At 41.7% G+C, this 15,201-nt stretch overlaps 1 protein-coding gene across 1 annotated transcript in view; it reads left to right on the top strand.

Moving 5' to 3' along the window:
- PKHD1 (PKHD1 ciliary IPT domain containing fibrocystin/polyductin) overlaps positions 1 to 15,201 on the top strand; it is a gene marked incomplete at its 5' end in the record, with an annotated part of 385,387 nt that overhangs the window by 47,430 nt on the left and 322,756 nt on the right. Inside the window, 6 exons of the mRNA XM_084889432.1 lie at positions 243 to 518; positions 2,385 to 2,515; positions 4,917 to 5,052; positions 10,849 to 11,044; positions 11,976 to 12,043; positions 13,109 to 14,713. Coding sequence (XP_084745558.1) covers positions 243 to 518; positions 2,385 to 2,515; positions 4,917 to 5,052; positions 10,849 to 11,044; positions 11,976 to 12,043; positions 13,109 to 14,713 — 2,412 coding nt within the window. The remainder of the gene's footprint in view (positions 1 to 242; positions 519 to 2,384; positions 2,516 to 4,916; positions 5,053 to 10,848; positions 11,045 to 11,975; positions 12,044 to 13,108; positions 14,714 to 15,201) is intronic.

Raw genomic sequence — 15,201 nt, 5'->3', positions numbered from 1 at the left:
TCCCCCAATTTTTATTGACTAGTCTTCTCTCATTACTACTTTTGAGACCATTTAAGATGGAGGCTGTATGCTTATAATGATTAATGCCAATGTCCAGTATTTGAGTCAGCATGCAACTCCTTGAATCTGAAGATGAAAGGGGACGATGAAAGAAAATGATCATTTGATGTCAGGGAGAGTTATCTGAAATGGAGTGATCCCTGAGAGATGATTTGTTCTTTTAATTTATTTTCTTTTTTAAGATGGTGACATGGATCTACTGGTTTATATTACTGGATCTAATTTCTCGGGTGACTCCCAGGCCTTGCAGATTACAGTGAATAAAACAAGTTGCAAAGTTATTTTCTCAAACCAAACAGATGTGGTCTGCCAGACTGACCTGCTACCTGTTGGAGTGTATCAGATCTCAGTGCTGGTGAGACCCTTGGGTTGTGCCATCAATGCCAGTGGAGGAGGCCTTTTCCTGAACGTGGAACCCAGACTGGACACAGTGGAGCCCTCTAGAGCTGCAGAGATCGGTAATATGGAGAGGATCCCACATTGTATCTGACCCTCTGAAGGTAGCATTCTTGGTGGTATGCAGGAACCTACTCCTGCTGTGTAATAAATTCTGTATCCACTATGATCCACAGCTTTTTGTTTTATGACATCAGAATTTCTTCTAATGAGCAACAGACATTTGAGCCCTTAAATGAACTCATTTGCTACATAGTTTGGCTGTGATATTAGGCACGATTGTGTCAGTCACTGAGTCACCAGGATAATTTGGTTTAGTGGAAACAGCACCAGATTGGGTGTTAGGACAAATGAGCTTGGGTTTTTGTGATGCCAAAATCAGAAGTGTGACCTTAGAAATGTCAGTGATTTTTAGGGGACTTAGTTTCCTAATAAAGATGATGATAGGCACCGTGTTACTTATGAAGTATCTCTTGGGTAGTCACATACCCTAAATGCTTACAGCCACCTGGAAGATGGAGATATTCTCCACATTGTTCAGATGAAGTAATGGTGGTTCTGCAAGAACAGTGACTTGCCCCAGGCTTTCCAATAGAAAGAGGTGGATTTAGGATGCAAACTGGGATTGTCAGATGCCAAGACTCCTGCTGCTTTTGCGTTCCATGCTGTCTTAGTTATATAATGAGCCTAATGATGCTTAACTTATAGGCCTCCTAGTTTTGTATGAGATTGAAATGAGTCAACAGGTGGGAAAGTCCTTTGAAAAGTAAAAGCATTTGCATGTGCGATGTTCAGGTCTTGCTCATCAGAAGCCTTGCACGAAGTGGGTGCTCACAAATGTTTGTAAACTGACATGCACTTGGATACTCGGCTAGCATGCAAAGCCAACTAGCATTTGAACAGTGGGGTATGCAAAGGGCAGTAGATCTTGTCAGTGAGGGGACATGGGTTTCTGGGGTTGCTCTACAGTGATCAGCGGAGAAATCCTGATGGCAGTGGATTGTGATGTCAGTCACTTCTACACCATCATGGAGACCAGAATGTGTGAGACTAGTATGTATGATATCAAATCACAAAAGCTGGAAGGTTGTTTTTAAAGATATGGCAATATGCAGGGGCAATACTCCAAATGATCTGCTTTAAGTGGCAGAGCAATCTGTGGCCCTGACTCTGGGCCCACTGCTCCATTTGCCATGATGCTCTCTTGTACTTGATAATTCCAGAAACATATCCTATATAATAAAAGGGTGATATGTAAATTGACCTCAATGGTGGAACTACCTGGAATGACCAGTCTCTATAACGTGCACCGACCACCAGGGGGTAGATGCTCAATGTACGAGCTGCCCCCTGGTGGTCAATGCACTCCCACAGGGGAAGCACTGCTCAACCAGAAGCTGGGCTGACAGCTGTGAGCACAGTGGTGGTTATGGGAGCCTCTCCCACTTCTTCTGCAGCATTAAGGGTATCCGACTGCCAGCTTAGGCCTGCTCCCTGTGGGGAGCCGGCAGTAGGACATCCCCTGAGGGCTCCTAGACTATGAGAGGGTGCAGGTTGGGCTGAGGGACTCCCCTGCCTGCCCCTCAACCCCAGTGCATGGATTTCATGAACCGAGCCTCTAGTGTTTTATAGGATTGGCAGGGACAATATTTTAAAAATCTAGAGCGGAAAGGGTTTTTCAGAGACTATCTACTTCCCTTCTCTGACTTGTGGCAGTAACTCCAGGATACATTTTTATCTCTCTTTCCCCTCTAGTCTCTATCACTACTTTCCTATCTATTTAGTAGTATATATTTATTTTCTGCAATTTGAGCATGTATTTTGACTAAGGAGCTTCATATTTTAATTTCATTTATCTCTTGTGAATAATTAATCTTGTCTCTCTGTAAGGCTGTATATTCCATATGGAAATGCTATATTTGTTACAGGAGGACTCTGGGCCACCATCCGAGGCTCCGGTTTGGAAGATGTCAGCCTCGTTTTATTTGGATCTCAGTCTTGTGCCATCAATGTCACCACAAGCAATTCACGGAGAATTCAATGTCAAGTCCCACCCAGAGTAAGTGGAAACCTTTGGTAACTCCTCTCTGTGTGGGTGACCTTTTCATCATGAGAGAATGCTTATGTTGTTTATATTGCCTGTTCTGCTATGAGCTGGAAGCTTATTCCACCAATGATTCTTTTTCTTTATTTTTTTTTGAGTCTTTTTATTTAAAAGAAGAGAAGAAAGCCCCATGCTTAGTATTAGTGCCACATAATGAATAAGTTTATCTAGTGAACATTCTGGGTGTATATCTTATATATCTTGTAGTCTCACTTCTAGCTTAAGCAAACAACAAATAACTTAGTTTTCTCCAGCAATTTTGTTTTCTGAGCTAGATGTGAATGGTAGAACTTAGACACTTCTAGGCTATTTTTGTTCCTATAAGACATTTTCTTAGTTATTTCCTACTGCTTCCTTTCCCCCCCTAAAAACAAATTCCTTAGCTGTCTCCCTTCAGTTAGTTCACTCTCATAACCGTAATAAGAGCTTTGAGTCCAGGTCCTTGCCTGCTGTTTTTCATGAGAGTTATGCTCATAGCTGAGGCTGAACTTCCTATCAGAGTTGACGTCAGTGTCATCAACATTCCTAGCACATCCATGACCCCAAAAGATGACTGTGTTCTGAACAAATAAAGACCTCCAGAAGAGAGGGTTTAAAATAATCTTTGATCTCTGGTCCCACATTTTTATCTTATCCAGTTACTCAAATATTATGAAATGTTAGCTTTTATGTATAAACTGAATGCAGTTCCAATACATCTGTTTAACTATTCCTTATTAGTGGACATTAAGCTAATTTCCAAAATTTCCTATTTTAAACAACAGAGCTTTCATCATCCCATTAACTATAGTTTTGGCTATATTTACCTTTCTCAGGATATGTAGCATCCAGTTGTCTGAAATTCCTTTTTAATTTATACTCTCACTATCACTGTACAAGTGTTTGACCAATACTGGTGTTTGACCAATACTGGATTATCACTTTAATATATATTTACATTTTAATGGCTAAATTTTATACTGTTTAGATTTCTTTCACTAAATAGAATAAACACGAAAAAAACACCCTTTAATTTTGATCAAAGTAACACATGCAAAATTTAAAAAGAAAATAGTAAAACAGCCGAAACCGGTTTGGCTCAGTGGTAGAGCGTCGGTCTGCAGACTGAAAGGTCCCAGGTTCGATCCGGTCAGGGGCATGCATGTACGATGGTTGAGAGCACATCCCTGGTGGCGGGTGTGCAGGAGGCAGCTGGTCGATGTTTCTCTCTCATCGACGTTTCTAGCTCTCTATCTCTCTCCCTTCCTCTCTGTAAAAAAATGAATAAAATATATTAAAAAAAAGAAAGAAAATAGTAAAACAGTCATGCTCTCCTACCACCTCTCACCATTCTTCAAGTCCCCTCTTTCTGAAACAACCATTTTAAAATTTTTGAATATAGTTATAATACCATTATTTTTAAATCAATAAACCATGCTTACATTATTTTAACTATTTAAATGATATTGTTAGAATCAGAGAAAAAATATTTATTTCTTATATAGTTAATTTTTTTCCATAGAGTTTTTTAGACATATTCCTTGTAATAAAAATCCTCTATTTTAGGGAAAATATCCCATCATATCAGTTATTTTTTCCTTGAAGCTCTGTTTTTCTACTTCAAACAAACTTGATGTTGTTTAGATTTATTCTATAGATCTTATCTTAGCACTTCCCTTTCTTTTTTAAAATAATGTATCTTTATTGATTTCAGAGAGGAAGGGAAAGGGAGAGATAGAAGTATCAATAATGAGAGAGAATCATTGATGGGCTGCCTCCCGCATGCCCCCTATTGGGCATCGAGCCTGCAACCCGGGCATGTAGTCTTGATCAGAACCGAACTTGGGACCCTTCAGTCCACAGGCCAAACCAGCTAGGGCCCTAGCACTTTTTTTTTGATTGCTCTCCTGTGTAAAGTCATTTCTTGGGGTACATATCTTTCTCTCTCTCTCTCTCTCTCTCTCTCTCTCTCTCTCTCTCTCTCTCTTTTTTTTTTCTTTCTATTTTTTATTCTGTGAGGTCATAGCCTTAATAAACATCCTAAGAAAGAATATGTCAGAGGGAAGTTTTCTGAGTACTTACATGAGTGAAAATATTCTCACACTTGATGGATAGTTTAGCTAGGTATGGGTGTTTATTTGAAATTGCCATTTTCTTGCAGAACAAATTTATGTGTTAATTGAAAATAATTCTTATTTACTCTTTAATTATTTGGATGCTTCACTTGTCCATGATAAGCACTTGTCACTCTGCAAGTGTGTGAGAGACTTAAAACAGCAAATATATTCTTTAAAAATAATTTTCATGAAATAACTTTTTACATTAATTCTATATGGACTTATTTAAAGAAGTTTAATTTTAAAAATTATTTTTTCAGGGGAAAGATGGATCCATTGTGAATGTCACTGTGATCAGAGGGGACCATTCTATAGTTCTTCCCATGGCATTTACATATGTCTCTTCGTTAAATCCAGTGATCATGTCTCTGAGCAGAAACAAAAGTAACATAGCAGGTAAAATACATGATATGGAAGAATCTTATTATTAGATCTTTAATCCCATAAAAAGGAAAACAATGGCTTATACATTTTGTTGAGCTTTATTTAGTGTTATTAGAGGCCCAATGCACAAAATTCATACAAGGGTAGACCTTCGCAGCCCAGGCTTCATTTGAAAGGTTGTCCAGATAGTCATTCCACTGTTTGGCTATTTGGTCAATTTGCATATTATGCTTTTATTATTATAGACTAGCGGCCCAGTGCACAAAACCTGTGTACAGGGGGAGGGTGCACTCAGCCTAGCCTGCACCCTCTCCAATTCAGAACCCCTCAAATGATGTCTGATTGCTGGTGAAGATTGGGCCTAAACTGGCAGTCAGACATTCCCCTCAAAATCCAGAACCTCTGTCTCCTAACTGCTCACCTGCCCGCCTGCCTGATCACTCCTAATTGCTCACTCTGCCAGCCTGATCACCCTTAACCACCTCTGCCTGCTGGCCTGATTTCCCCTAACTGCTCCTCCCCCCCCAACCTGGTTGCCCCCAACTGTACCCCACCCCCCCTGGCCTGGTCACTTATAACTGCCTCCCTGCCAGCCTGGTCACCCCTAAATTCCCCCCTCTGCCAGCCTGGTTGCTCTTAACTGTACCCCCTGCCAGTCTGGTCACCCCCAACTGACCTGCTCTGCCAGCCTGGTCACCCCTAATTGCCCCCCTTGCTGGCCTTATTGCTCCCAACTGCCCCCATGCCGGCCTGGTCACCCCCAACTGCTCCCACACCCCTGTTGGCCTGGACGTCCCCAACTGGTCTCTCCCCCCTCCCCCCCCCCCCCCCCCCCCCGCCAGTCTGGTTGCTCCCTGCAGCCTGCTGTTCAGTTGTTTGGTCGTCCCTCACTAACCCTCCTGGTCTTGTCGCCCCACACAGCCTGCTGTTTGTTCGTCTGTCCTATTTCGGTTGTGATGCCCCCTGGCTTTTTAGGACTTTTATTAGGACTAGGGGCCCAGTGCATGAATTCATGCATCTTGAAAAGAACTGTGGGCTGCGAGGTTGAGATAGACATAGGGGTGGGTCTCTGCCCATCCTCCAAGACCCCACCTGGCCCCTCCCACCATACCCAGCCCCTGGTTCCCTGTCTGCCAGCAGCAGTGCTGGCCCTGTTTGCAATCACTGATGGCACAGAGCAATTAGGGCTGGTGCCATCAGCAGGTGTGAGCGACTGCTGCTGGCCTGTTTGCCCCTCAGGGGCAGGAGGAGGTGGAGAAGCCCTCAGGGGTGATCAGGGCTGGCAACCGCCACTTACACCTGCTGATGATGCCCAGTGATCGGGAGCGGTGCTGAGCTCTGGCAGCGGGTGCTAGCGTGGCCAGCACGGGCATTAGGTGAGAGTGGGGCTGGTGCAGGCAGAGGGTGCGAGCAGCAGCTCCAGCACTGGCAGTAGGTGCGAGTGCCGGGCAGGACTTCAGTGCATGGGAGCAAACAATTTTCAGTAACCACCAGAGGCTTGCCTCAATGACAGCAACTGGTGCCCCGCCTTGATCTGGAGCACTTGCTCACCTGTTCCACCATCCTGCTGCAGCCAGCGCCCTCCATGTTCCACACACACCCCATGCATTAGTGCATGTCATAGCGACCAGTTGTTCGCCATTCTGTCTATTTGCATATTAGCCTTTTATTATATAGGGTATTTGGTATGGAACTTATTTGTCTGAAAAGTAGGAGACTGATATTCTCATTTTAGTCATCATTGAGTAAATATTATATATATTTTTGTTCTGTAAAATTGTGAACATTTCCAATATGATAATGACATAGCAATTTAGAGGTGACAATTCAACAAATATTTATTGAGCACCTACTACATGTAGATAGCACAGACATATAGTAAACTTTACTTACTCTCAAATATTTACACAATTATTAGCCTCAATTTATAGGAAAGGAAATGAAAGAACAAAAAGAATAAGTGACCTGTCTAAGATGTTATCTTTAGTAAGTAAAAGAGCTGGGATTGGGACCAAGCTGTCTGGTTACAGATTCCAGGCAGTTAGCCACTTATATAATTTACTATAAAATACTGTTTTGGGTGTCATATTCTATTATAGCAGTATTTTATATGATTAGAGAATGGGGTGTTCTGATTAGCCAAGAATTCTTGTTCCTTGATACACACTGTACATAAAATGAATGAATTCTTTAGCACACAACAATAAGTAATTTCATCTTTCTTTGGTAATTCAGATGACAGGATAGATATACAATAATTTATTATCATGTCAGACCATATAGATTTGGGAAAGTACCAGGTAGCACACCTTTCTGGTTAATTGAATGCTAGATATTACAAGGTTTATGGCAGCCATATATGTATATTATAAAAGACCATCAAATATACCCCCGCTCCCCCCAAAAGTGCCTGAAATAATTTTTTTCCTGGTACTATTTTCATTTTCCATTGCTCAAGAGTTCATAAATAAAGGGAAGTGTCCTTTAGCTCTCAATATTATTCAGCTCAGATAGTGCAGAAGAAGAATTTGCTGCCTCAGGCCACCAAAGTACGTAAGATTCTTTAGTGGTATAGATTCTTCCCAAGGAGGTGGAAAAGGGAGGAGGGAGCTTTGTGTTCTATTCAGATTTCAGTGATTTTGGCTTTTAATAAAACTTTCTACTTATAATGAAAAGAATAAATACATTGCATCAGTGCCCAAGAGGCATCTAGGATTAGCGTGACATTGACCAGGAGCCCAAGGAGTTCATGTTATTGATATATACAACATGATGCGTTATTTGCAGAATTTGCACTTGCATTTAAATCTTTCTACAGGCAGTAAAAGGAACATGCTATAAAATCCACAGAGTGGTAGTCTGTTGGGAAGGTCTCTTTGAAAGTTGGAGTGTGACATATCTTCATCCAGGAGATGATTATGTTGATGGTGACATTGAAGCCAAGATGAAATCAAACAAAGAGAGGAAGAGGGGTGGGGATGGGGCCAGATCATTTGATGTATAGGACCATTAGGGTAGATTTTTAGTCAGTGAGCTCTAAATATGAATGAATCACAGTTCAACCACTCCATAGGCAAGATATTTAACTTCCTTTACCTTTAGTTCCTTTAATTGTTAGGTGGGAATAATTCTTTTAAAGTTATTATAAAGTTGGAGTAAACTAGGTAAAAGTCCCTAGTCCAGGAGCTGACATGGATTAAGTACTCAATGAATGCTTTGTTAAAGAGAATGCCATCATTCTGCCAGATACTGTGTTATATTCATGAGCCAAAGATGACCTCTGCATATTGGCCCTATATTGTTTACTTTTTCATAGCAGGTTGGGAGCCATTAGTTCAAGACTGCCAATGTCAAACTCAAATTTTCACAACCTAATTATTTTCAATATAATACCCCAAAGTAGTTTTTTAGCCTTTTAGAGCCTGCCCGCTTTACCCTATAAAACTACACCCAACATCTGCTAGATGTAGATAAGATAAACCTGGGAGCTATAAAAAATTGCTAATGCCCTTAGGAGCTCTTTGACCCAAAGACTTCCCACCACGCTGCTAAGTGACATCATATAGACATGTAAACCCCTTTCTAAACCTCTTTCTGATCACCCTTTCCCCCAGGACTTTCCTTGCCATCCTCCCCTTCTGGCTGGTGGTCCCTTATCGTTGCCTCTGAGATTTCTGCATTTATGTGACCCATATAAAACTCATTTTTCTGTGCTCTGCCACCTTGTGGTTATGTCTATTTTTCATTCTCAACTCTGGAATTCCTTGAACTCACTATATTGAGGCTTCAGACTTCACAGTAAAAACAAGGTTGGGAGGACATGAAGAAGTAAAGAGGATGTGGATGAAGTTAATCGAGGGCTTTTGAATATTGTATTACATCAGAGGCTTTCCTGGGACTTCTAACTTAATTCTTACAACAAACAACAGGGGTGGGCTCTGTTACTATCTTAATGATAAAACATCCAAGGCTTTGCGAGCCCAAAGTGTCACACAGGCAGTTAAATGGAAGAGCAAGGCTTTACATACCCAACAAGCCACAACCCCTCCTCTCTGACATTTCTCTTTCAAGTAAACATCCTCCTCTAATTGGCTGGTGTCCTACAGATGCCAGCCCTATAGCAGTTCTTAAACATCAGCAGCTCAAGGAGCTTAAGAGATGCTTTCTTAAGTTCCAGCTGTGTCTCTATGGACACACCAAAATACGGGAAAGGCATATTTATTTATTTTCCCTCCTGCCATTGCATGCTTGATTTAGCTTTTGTTAAAGTTCCCATTGTCTGAGGAGGGGGGTTTCCCCTCCCCTATCTTTTTAAACTGATCTTATAAATTGGAATAATAGCTTTAATTATATTCTTTCTTTGCATAGAAAACTGTGGAGGCCTCTACTGTCCAGTGGATTAAGTAGAGAACCCTCAGGGTAGGCCTTCTTGATCTTTAGCCATAGAACCACCATCAACTTGGCCTACTCTAGTAGAGTCCCTAACTGTACATACGGACATGCATCTGGTCTTCCAGAAAGTCATCCACATTTCATTTCTTCTTTCACAGCCACTGGATAATAAAATGAGAAAGTGTTACAAAGACTTGAAGTAAACTTGTGAAGTTTTTAGAATTGCATTGTAAATCCCCTCTTGTTTATATTGGCCTCTTGGGATTTAGCTTTCAAAGTGAATTTCAAGCACTCTCTTGTCCATAAGGTCTTTCTTGATACTTTGAACATTGACCTGACTTGAACAACCCACTGTTTAATTGTCACCTCTGGATGGTTGGTCATACAACTGAAGCTCTTTTGGTACCTATTTTTCCCACCTTTGAGGCCTTTTTTTTTTTTTTTTTTTAATATATTTTATTGATTTTTTTACAGAGAGGAAGAGAGAGGGATAGAGAGTCAGAAACATCAATGAGAGAATCATCGATCAGCTGCTTCCTGCACACCCCCTACCGGGGATGTGCCCGCAACCAAGGTACATGCCCCTGACTGGAATCGAACCTGGGACCCTTCAGTCCACAGGCTGACGCTGTATCCACTGAGCCAAACTGGTTTCGGCCCTTTGAGGCCTTTTTGAGGGCAGGGTCTATGTGCAATTTATTTTTGTGCCCCTATGGAACATATTAATCTTGGTACTCAATGATATTTGAAGGAAATGGAATTGAATTAGTGTGTTATAATATACAGAGCATTTCGGTAGAGTTTCTAATTAAACTAATTGCATGTAAATGTAAGAATATTAGGCTCAGGTTTTTACATTTCCATTAATTAAGCATGAAACCTTGGTTGCCGAACCTTAGTTTCTTCAAAAGCTAAATGCCAGTCCTACTAACAGCTATTATACATATATCTCACTAGGATAGTGTGAGGATCAAATGGGATAATACACATGAAAATGCTCAGTAAACTATAAGTATTGTACTCACATACAGCATTATTATGAGTTCTAGGGCACACTAAAGATACAACTTTAGACTTCTATCAATAGACAAGTGAAAGTTAAAAAAAAGGAAATGGGGTACTATTTGTTGGTTATGAAGGCCATCCACCCACCAAACTATTTTTCGATTTGCCTCTGCGTGAAGAGAAATTACTTTGTCTCCTAAATACAATTGTCCTGACAACTTTGAGATTATATCTTTAGCTTTATAAAAGATTGAATTCATGAAAAAAATTAGGTTGGCATTAAAACTCTTAATTGTGCTACAATGCACAGGATTGACCATGTATTTAATAATAAAAGACCATTTTAGAATTGAAGAGATGGTTGAGGACACAGACCCACATCCCAGAGACTAAGGAATGCTTTCCATCCAGGAGGTGAGACCCTTTTCATCGGCATGGTGCCGCTGGTGGACTACTTGGATTTGCATGTGGGAGTCCGCATCCAGGATTCCTTGGCTCGGGTTCACCGGGAGACTGCCCAGGGCCTGGAGGTGGTGCTGCCCCCACTGCCAGCTGGCCTCCACAGAATCTCAGTCTCCATCAACGGGGTCAGCATTCGTGCACAAGGGTGAGCTCAACACTTGCCATTAATTTTAGGTCTGTTTGATGGTCTGGTGATTTACTTGAGGAATTCTAGTTTTGAGTTAGGACTTTAATTTTTTTTTCTTCTGAAGTTGGGAAATAAATATGTGAGAATCATAACATTTGAACAAATCTCAAAAACCCTACAGAAGAGTTCAATTCAGGGGAAACTTTTGGCTTACTAGTTTGGGAACAAAGAACTTTCTGGAACTAAGATATCATGGCTCTTAAGAGGGGTGGGCAACTATATAAAAAGGAAGAAGATCCTCTGCTTTAATAAGGGTATGTATTTAAATAAGACCTTTAATAAGATTATATCTTGGGCTTTGTTTTATTTTTTAATTTATTTTTTTAATTAAATTATTATCTGTGTACATATCTTACCATTGTCCCCCCCCCCACATATATACCCTCCCTCCCCAGAATTTTGTGTCCATTGGTTGTACTTATATGCATGTATACAAGTCCTTCGGTTGATCTCTTATCTCCCCCAGATCTCCCTACCATCCGCGCTGTAATTTGACAGTCTGCTTGTTGATTTACTGTCTCTATACCTGTGTCTTGGGCTTTGAATACATGGCTTATAATTAATACACAAATGATATTCATATCTACTTTGCCCTGAAGTCCCTCTGCCCAGTGTTTCTCCAGAAGTTTTGTCTCCTCATTCCAGAAAGTAAGCTAAACTGCAAGGGACTGATGCCACCACATGATCCTGGCCCAGGAAAATGTCCCACCAAACATCTTTTCCCTACCATTTCTTTACTTCACTGTTAGGCAATGTATTCACACTTGCTCCCCCTTACTGCTCTCTTCTCTTCCAAATGCATACACCGCTTCTGTCCTGCTCCTTCCTTCCTAAGCCTTTTTCTAAGCCTCTCAGTTATTTCAGAGCAGTCTCCCATTTTCTTCTGTAGGGTGGATCTTCACATCCAGTACATCACAGAAGTTTTCAGCATTGAGCCTTGCTGTGGGTCCCTTCTGGGTGAGTGGCTGTGATGACTGGTATCACTTATCCAGAATGAATAACTCACTGGATACTCAGATTTATTCCTGAATTCATTAATCAGTGAGATCAGAAATGGGCAACAGGGAGAGGAGTTTTTCCTGTGCTCCAGGAACTGGGTGGTATACTATGAAGGCTGTGAAAACTCGGGGCATCCTTATGTCAGTAAGCTCAGGAAATTGAAGAATTTTTATGAAAAGAAGATGTGCCTGGTTTTCTTTTCCTAATAGAAAGAGGATAAAACATCTAATGGGTAGCATGTCTTGAGTGGATATGGGGTGTATTGCTCCAACTCCTATCCTGAAGATGGTTTGATTGTCCCTCAGCTGGAGTGCAAGATAAATATAGCAGTAAATTCACAAGCATGTTTCAGTGGCTCTTGATATGTCATACACGTGTACACACCCATACAACCATGTAATATATGGAATATGGAATACTGAAATATACAGGATAATAAATAGTTGATAAATAGAAGACTTGAAGAGATTTGATTTTTCATTGTGTAAATTGAATATATAGAACAATATGCATATACTTCACAAAACAACATATAGAATAATACGAAATAATATCAGATAATATGGCAGATGATAAACTAAGGAATTTGATTTTTCATTAATACATCAATTGAATCTAGGTTTATATAAAATATACATAACATAGACTAACATGTCAGATAATATAACAGATGACAGGAACACTTCAAGAACTTTGATTTTTTAATAGTGTGTAAGTTGATAGAAGTAGTGGCTTCTAGGACCTATAAATATACTTGAAAATGCTGTCTTAAATATTAAAACATTCTTTATAATAGTTTATATTGTTTTACTGTGTATGAATTTCAGCCCATCTGAATCCTGCAAAAATGAACTTAACATTGATAAATTCACAAATTTAACATTGATGGGGTGAGGTGATATAATTGAGGTGTCACTAACACTCCACCCTCCAGTTAATGGCTCTGGCACTTACATGGGTGTTGTGAGTTCCTGGTTCTCAATATCAGCCCTCAATATTTTGTTTTTGGTATTCATGCTTTAGGTGGAACCACCCTCAGCATCGCAGGAGCAGGGTTCAGCAGGGACCCAGCTTTAATTTGGGTGCTTGTGGGCAATCGGTCCTGTGACATTGTGAACTTAACAGAGACAAACGTCTGGTGTGAGACCCCCACCCTCCTGCCGCCTGAGGCAGACTTCCTCACTGTCCCAGCCCCCGTGGAGGTCTGGGCTGGTAACATGTCCTTCACCCAGGGACCCTCACCACGTCTGGTGGGGAAGGGCTTCACCTTCACGTACGAGGAGGCAGCAACGCCATTGGTCACTGCTGTGCGAGGAGAATTCACAAATAGCAGCCTGAGCCTCTACGTGGAAGGAAGTAACCTCTCCAACTCCGTGATGCTTCTGGGGGACTTGAACTGCGACCTGGAGACACAGTCTTTCGGGAGCAACGGGAGCCTGTCTAAGTGCTCCTTTCCTCTCCACGGTTTGGAGGCCGGTGTCTATCCCCTTCAAGTGCGTCACAAGCAGATGGGCTTTGCTAACATGTCCGCGGTGCCCCAGCAATTTGTGGTGACACCTCAGATAACGGCCATCTCGCCAGCCAAGGGTTCTGCTTGTGGCGGGACCGTACTCACAGTGAGCGGGTTGGCTCTCAGTTCCAGGAGGAAGTCGGTTCAGGTTGATCTTTCGGGTCCTTTTACTTGTGCGACTTTTAGCTTGGGGGATCAGACAATCCTGTGCCAGGTTGACCTGCTGGGCGACTCCTTGCCTGGTACTTCCTTCACCCTGAACGTCTCAGTCCTGGTCAATGGGCTACCCAGCGAATGCCAGGGTAACTGCACCCTTTCCTTGAGGGAAGAGACAACTCCTATCGTGGATGCCTTGACCACTAACATCAGTGGGTCTCTGACTTCAGTGCTGATTAGAGGTCGGAGGTTGGGCACCACGGCCGATGAGCCAGTGGTGTATTTGGATGACCATCTTCCTTGTATTGTGACCTTCTTTAATGCAAGCCACATCACGTGCTGGATAAGTGACTTGAGCCCGGGACTCCACTACCTATCTGTTGTTCATTCAAGAAATGGGTATGCTTGTGCTGGTAACGTTTCCAGACACTTCTCCATTTTGCCTCAGGTGTTTGGTTATTTCCCCAAGAATTTCAGCACACATGGCGGAGGCCTTTTGACCTTAGAGGGCACCGCCCTAAGAGGGTGGAACAGCACGTCGGTCTACATTGGGCAGCGGGCCTGCCTGACGGTGAACATCAGCGCAGAGCTCCTCCGGTGCATTGTTCCTGCAGGGAAAGGCTCTGCGGTCCTGGACATAGAGGTAGATGGACACTCATACCAGATGGGAGTCATTGGTTATAGCAGCACCTTCACCCCGGAATTGCTCTCTGTTTCTCACACCAGTGACACCTTAACCTTTGTGGTGGCCCGGATCTCAGGAGCTGAGAACATTGACATTTTTATCGGGATGTCACCCTGTGTGGGTGTTTCTGGCAACCGCTCGGTTCTCCAGTGCGTGGCCCCAGCCCTTGCTGCCGGGGAGTACCAAGTCAGAGGTTATGACCACTTAAGAGGGTGGGCCTCATCCGTCCTGGTGTTCACACCGAGAGTTACTGTCACGGCGGTGACTGACAGCTTTGGTAAGCGAAGCAAATAAGACAGAATGCTTTCTTTATGTAAGTGGATTAATTGCTGCTCTAAGAGGTAGGAGACAACATCGATCTGAATGACAGAAGGAGAGAGAAGCCTGTAAGTTGGCCTCTTACAGTCCCAGTTTCCTCCGGAAGTTGCATGTGTGAGGCTGTATTTTTCATCAAAGGAATTGTGCATGTTCTCTTAAGTGTGTGATTGTATTTTAATTGGATGCTTCTACACAATTGAATTTGTGCATTAAATAATACCATTTATAAGAGCTCATAATTTGATCATTTAAGTAGAACATAAATGCCTATGTGTCTATTTGAATTATTTTAAACGTATTAAATGTGATTACTTTTTAAAAAAAATCATTTTATATATTTTACAGATGAATTAATACCCCACTAATAATAGGCCAAGTGCCTACTATGATTGCATTGGTTAAGCTTTTTTTTTTTTTTTTACTTTTTACTTTTATTATTATTATTTT

Source organism: Pipistrellus hanaki (assembly GCF_964339955.1).
Source record: "Pipistrellus hanaki genome assembly, chromosome: 7".
Taxonomy (NCBI): Eukaryota; Metazoa; Chordata; class Mammalia; order Chiroptera; family Vespertilionidae; genus Pipistrellus; species Pipistrellus hanaki.
This window is presented reverse-complemented; position numbering and strand designations above follow the sequence as displayed.